This window comes from Pungitius pungitius, chromosome 19, assembly GCF_949316345.1.
Source record: "Pungitius pungitius chromosome 19, fPunPun2.1, whole genome shotgun sequence".
Taxonomy (NCBI): domain Eukaryota; kingdom Metazoa; phylum Chordata; class Actinopteri; order Perciformes; family Gasterosteidae; genus Pungitius; species Pungitius pungitius.
Window position 1 is genome coordinate 571,490 of NC_084918.1, and position 5,923 is coordinate 577,412.

Consider the following 5,923-nt stretch of genomic DNA (forward strand, 5'->3'; position numbering starts at 1 on the left):
ACTGTCTTTGTACAATTTGAAGCCCCTTTGTGTCTGACAACGTCCTACTCTTGTATTTTCTTACAATTCATTCAGTTAAATCTATATTTTGAAAATCTGTCTGTAAAGTAATCTTAATTTTTTCTTCACCTTCGCACTTGCCAAAAAACGGCAGTTTTCAATATAATTTGTTGCCGGTTGATACTTGTATGGTACTCTTATTCTGAAGATGTCACACCGGAGTCATGTGATCTGAAGACCATGTGATCCAGAGAGAACCTTCAATAATGTATTTAAAGCAACGTTTATATGAATACAACACACCTAGTTAACAGATTAAATAATATTTTTGATCAAAACCAATAAAGAAAAATACCATGAAAGTTGTCATGCTCTCCATTTAATGTTTTACAGCAAATTCATTACAATAAATCCACCATAACATCACTGCAGGACGTAAATATTTCTATCCATTAAGATAAAAACACCGATATGATCAATTAAAGTCCAACAAACTAAAAGCTTAAAACTTAATCACACAAACATCCAAATCTGTTTCTTCTTTGCTTCAATTTCACCAGTTACTAATAAACACTCCAAACAGCTGTGACCTTTGACCCCCTCCCGCCATGTTTGATCCCTACAACGGGAGGGCGAAAAACAGAATAATGAACGAGATATAACGTTTCTTGTGCTTTTTAGCTGCAAAAACAAAATGTTTCTTTCTTCATAACTAATCTTTAAAGTTTATTTGAGGTCATCATTTTATAGAATAATAATTGGCATCAGAAGGAATTTGGTTCTTTGACATCATTTGAGATTGAAGAACATTTATCGTTTCACTAATAATGACGTACAACAGATTTAGACATTTTTTGGTGTATATTTGCTCTCTTTTTAAGTTCTTTGCTGAAGCTGAAGCATGAAGCGACTTTGATTTGAAGCATGGACCTCTGGTGCCGGACGGCAGCTCTGCTGGCGGCTCGCTGGTCAAACACGTGGCGCCGTGGTCTCGGCTTCATGGAAACCCCTCGGTGCCTCTCAGGACGCTCTGACTTCAAACACCCGAGCCGCCGAAGCTCCGCCCTCTTGCGGCCAGGGGGGAGGAGCTCGGTCGGCCCGTTTAAAGGAAGCGGTTGGAGGAGGGGGGGCCTCCTCCTTTACAGCTTGTTTTCAACACGGTGGGGTCGTGAAGAGAGAGCGAGGGGGGGGGGCGGGGGGCGGGGGGCTAGTCGTCGGAGTCGGGCTGAAGCGGAGGGCCGCCGTCCTCAGAGGACACGGAGAAGGTCTTCTTCCCTCGCCGCTGGACGTGGTCCTCGTTCCTCTTCTCCAACGCCACGATCTGTGGAACCACGAGGCGTCCAGAGGGTTCCAGTCAAAGCACAAAGACACTTGATGTGCTGGACCTCATTAGGAGCCTGAGCATCAGTGTGTGTGTGTGTGCGCGTTACCTCAGATACGAACTCGGCCTCTTCTTCACCCACCGGGAGGTTCAGGCCGCTCACGCTGTTGAAAAGCTCGTAAACACTCATCGCCTCGCTGACTCCTCTCTTCTGGAAGAACTGACACCGAGACACAGAACATACAAATAAACACCAATGTGACAACAACTAATGACTGTATTTCTCTTTAAACAGAACACGCCCTCGAAATCTTATGAAACAAAATAAACGTCAGCGACCTCTGACCCCCAAACTGTAAACTAAAGTCGGCGCCTCCGTTACCGTGGCAACATTCCTGCAGTCTCTGAAGAGGAACTCCAGGGCGTGAGGATGGGTCGGCTCCACGGACTGACCCACGTCGATCAGCCACACCTGTCAGACACACGGATGAGGGAAGGTGTACAAGTACACACAGAGTACACACAGAGTACACACAGAGTACACACATAGTACTTGCAGAGGTGTGGAAGCAGAAGACGAGGACATACCTTTCCTTCGTGCCACAGCATGTTGTACTCACTGAGGTCGGCGTGCACCAGGTTACACTCCTGATACAACTGCTGCATCACCTGCACACACACAGAGAGAAAGGCATTCTGGGTAAACTGCTGTTTCATGCACTAAAATAAGAGCATCTACAAGAAAACACTCCTGTTTTACAGATACTGTTTGGGTATTATGTTTTATAGTCTACTTTTATTTACTCCATCGTTGTCTCAACCTGATTAAACAATATAAAGTTAATTATTACAGCTGCTCTCACTTCAAAAAGCAGAATATAAAGTCACTAGAAAGGAGCTGAATCACATGACACATGCAGGTGACGTGTACTGGTAGTTCCTGTGGTTTCCTTGGAGCTGTACTCACGTGGAGGACCTGGTAGAAGGCGTTCTTCATGTCCTCTGAGCTCAGCTGCACGTCCTTGAGTTTGGGGGCAGGGACGTGGTCTCTGCCGATGAACGACATCACCAGGATGTGCTTCTTAAGCAGCACCACCTCCGGACACGGGATCTCCGCCTTCTTCATCCTGGGCGTCACATCAACATTTAAACATCACTTTCCTTTTGGTTGGGTTTTTTTTTGTTAAAACAAAATGACGTCCAGAAAAGCAGAAAAGGATATTTATTTATTCTTCACCTTTGAACCAGGTTCTGTTAAAAGATTACTCCTCATTGAAACTATGACATCATGATTGATTCATCCGAGACCAACAGTCATGTGACCATAAATCCGATAAGAGGACGTCTCTAATCTGGTCCGAGGCCCAGGAGAGCAGCAGGAGGGAGGGGGTCTACCTGGACAGGTTGTGCATCTCCTTCTCCGCCCACAGACGGATGACCTTGCGCGGGTTCAGCTTGCTGAAGCGGTCAATGAAGCGGTAGTCGTCTTTGATGTAGCGGTCCCGGTTCTTGAACTCGTTGAGGGTCGTCTTGAAGACCTTCAGGACCACTTCCTGTGGAACCGGCTGCTCCTCCAGGCTGCAAACACAAGAGCATCAGAGGGTCTGTGTCCTGTGCTTCTTTCAAAAGGCCTTTGTGTCCCATCGATGACCTCCGCTCACCTTCCCCCGTTGGCGTGGAACACCACCGACTCTTTCCCGGTGCTGATGCAGCCGTTGATGTTCTCCAGGACGCCGGCGTTCACCATCTTGTACATCAGCAGGCGGGTGCGAGGATCCACCGCTTGCTCCTGAGGAGGCAGAGAGATTTAACTCCAAACATGACCCGGAGGCTTTAAGGGGCGGCGGCGGCGGGACGTACGGCGGTGGAGTGCTCCTTCTTCTCGTGCAGCCGGGCGCTGCGTCTCTGCTCGCTGTAGCAGTGCTGCTTCAGGGCGTTGAACACCTGGTTGGACAACTTCAGGTCCATGCCCAACCCGTCGCCCACGTGGACCTCAGGAGCAAACTGCAGGACGAGAGGACGGGAATGACGTCATGTGACATCGTACAAAACATCAGTGGCGCTGGTGACGTTAGCAACACCGCTAACAGATGCTCACTTCAGTTCAGGCTTCATAACGTTATCATCAGTGTTTCCCCCACATTAGAACATCAGGATCATACTAATAAAGACAAAAGCAGTCTCACGTTGTCCATGCGCGCCGTGTTCTTGCGTCCGCAGGTCACGGCGTCGTGTTTGGTGGTGATGTTCTTTCCCTTCCCGGTGAAGCCTCTCCTCGGGGTCGTCTGGGGCTTCGCTGACGGGATCGAACACACAAACGAGCTTCAAACGCCTTATTCTGCTGCCTTGTGGGGGGGGGGGGGGGTTGTGTACCGTTAGGGGGCGTGTCTACATACCTGCCCTGTAGGGGTCGTGTCTGGTGTCCTGCCAGTCCACCTCGTCCTCTGAGCTGTCGCTGTCCTCGTACGGGTGGACCATGCGGTAGTTCTCAAAGGAGATGGAAACTGGACACAAACATGCAAATGAGCTGCAGGCTGCGGTCGTACCTGTCGGCCTCCTGCAGGTGAGTCACAGCGGACGGCTTCTACCTTTACTGTCTCCGTTAAACTTCTTCTCCTCCCGGCGGAGCTGCTCGTCAAACTCGTGGTCGAACTGCATCTGAAGCATCTTAGCAAGCATCAAGTCGCTGGTGGTTTCAGGGGCTTCATCTGACAGCAGGAGGTCTGCTCCGGGACTGAGGGACAGACAGGAAGACTCGTTAGCTAGTAATAACCGCAGTAGTACTTATATAATAACAAACAAACTTACTCGTGGAGTGAGGGGAAGGTGCTGTTCTCCTCCTCCAGCTGTTTAGCCAGCTGTTCGCTCATCACATCGGTCAGAGAGCAGGCCGGAGGCTGCTTGACCACAAAGCCCCAGGGGGTCTGTCCCGAGACAAAACACCACCTCATTAAAGCCATTCACCAAGTGTCAGTCACAAAAAAATAAAAAATAAAAAGGATAACTGGAGAGAAGATGTGAGGAATGCTTAAAATTCAAAAATAATTTAAAGAGAGTGAGAGGTAGACACACTGGGAGGGATAATAAAACAAGCAAATAACGCGATGTGTCACAAATGCAAATATCGAGAGGTCACGGGGTCACTGGTTAAAGTAAAGAACCAGTGAGTCAGAACTATAATAAAACGAGGACAGGTTTGGACACGTCTGCGCTTAGCCACGCCCCCTCTGGCCTCCTCCGTGAGCCGGCGATATATTATATATATTTATGTATATATACACATTAGAAGATTCATTCAAAGTTACGCTTATTTGTATACAAATTAAAACGTTTCCAGTGACGTAATGACAAAAAGATGAGGCAATAGTGACATCAAGAGCTAACTGTAAGCTATAGAAAAGGCCATGTTGGAGATCGAAGAACAGTAGCTAACGCTAACAGTGGAGGCTAGAGCTAGGTGGCTAACAGGTTTAACGTTACACAACACAACACAACACACAGAAGACAACAACACAACAGCCCCTCCTACCTTTGGTAGTTCCGCCGTGACTACTGCTTGATCCATGGGTACCACTGTGTCGATTAAAGGATGATTTTCCTTGAAGAGTGAATGGTTGGCTAGCCGTTGAGCTAACGTTAGCACGCGCCGATTGGAGAATTGTAACAATAAAGACCCGAAAAAGAGATGAACAGCAAAATGTCACGATGTGACACCTGAACGCAACTGTTGGTTAAACCGAAAAGAGGCGGAAGAGATAATTTAGGAGTCAGCTACGAGTGTGTGAGCATATATTCTAAAGGTTGGAAGGAGATAAGAAGCGTCCAGTGAGGTGTTTCCCAGCGGAGTGAACCTTTGCTCAGAGGGTACGACGTCATCGTCCGAGGAGGATGTTGAGCCCCTTCAGAATAAAAGCGCTTGTTGTTTATTTAATCAGGTGCCACTGATGTAATTTTCCACTTGAGCGGAAACGTGTATCAATTAGAGGTTAATGAAACATTAATTCACGTACAGTTGTGAATTTAGATGAATAGAATAAGAATGTTAAAGTAATTCACAGAGGAGTCCAGGATTCCTCGTGAACGCGCATGGCCGTCAGCTTCACAGACGGGAACGTGCAGGTAGGTCAAATCAGATTGTTGACAGGAGAACCACCGGAAACGAGGGGAGTCTAACTTCAAAACAAAAGTGGGGTGCAATATTATATATTGTATACACATATTTCTTAACGAATCCTAGCATACTACATTCTAAAAATAGATGCACTAATTTTAAATGGTTATGCTGTATTTTATTTTCGTAGTTCAAATGCATTTTATTTAGGGGTTTCCCTTCTTTGTATTTTTTTTTACTAACAAGCAGGTGTTTATTTTTCTATTGCGTTCTCTATTAAGGATGTAATTCTATAGATTCACATCTTTAAGTTCGTATGTCTACTTTTCTTTATTTGTTATGAAGCGCTTTGATTAAATCAACATAGACAAAATAAATACTGAATGAACATCTGTAACATGCTGACGGCCTCATTGAACCGTCCCAAAACAATCAGACACACCGTTTGACATCGACCGGAAGTCGACGCTCTTTTATTTTGAAGAGCTGGA

General features: G+C 46.5%; 1 protein-coding gene across 1 annotated transcript; it reads right to left on the reverse strand.

Annotated features, from left to right (window-relative positions):
• Positions 1-359: 359 nt before the first annotated feature.
• Positions 360-5,199, reverse strand: riok3 (RIO kinase 3 (yeast)). Its single transcript, XM_037456363.2, has 13 exons — positions 4,851-5,199; positions 4,130-4,245; positions 3,910-4,055; positions 3,718-3,825; positions 3,508-3,617; positions 3,182-3,325; positions 2,983-3,110; positions 2,717-2,899; positions 2,289-2,448; positions 1,910-1,990; positions 1,704-1,793; positions 1,431-1,541; positions 360-1,321 (listed from the first exon to the last, which is right to left on the reverse strand). The coding sequence occupies exons 1-13, from the start codon at positions 4,884-4,886 to the stop codon at positions 1,208-1,210; spliced, it is 1,527 nt and encodes a 508-aa protein (XP_037312260.2). The 5' UTR covers positions 4,887-5,199; the 3' UTR covers positions 360-1,207.
• Positions 5,200-5,923: the final 724 nt, after the last annotated feature.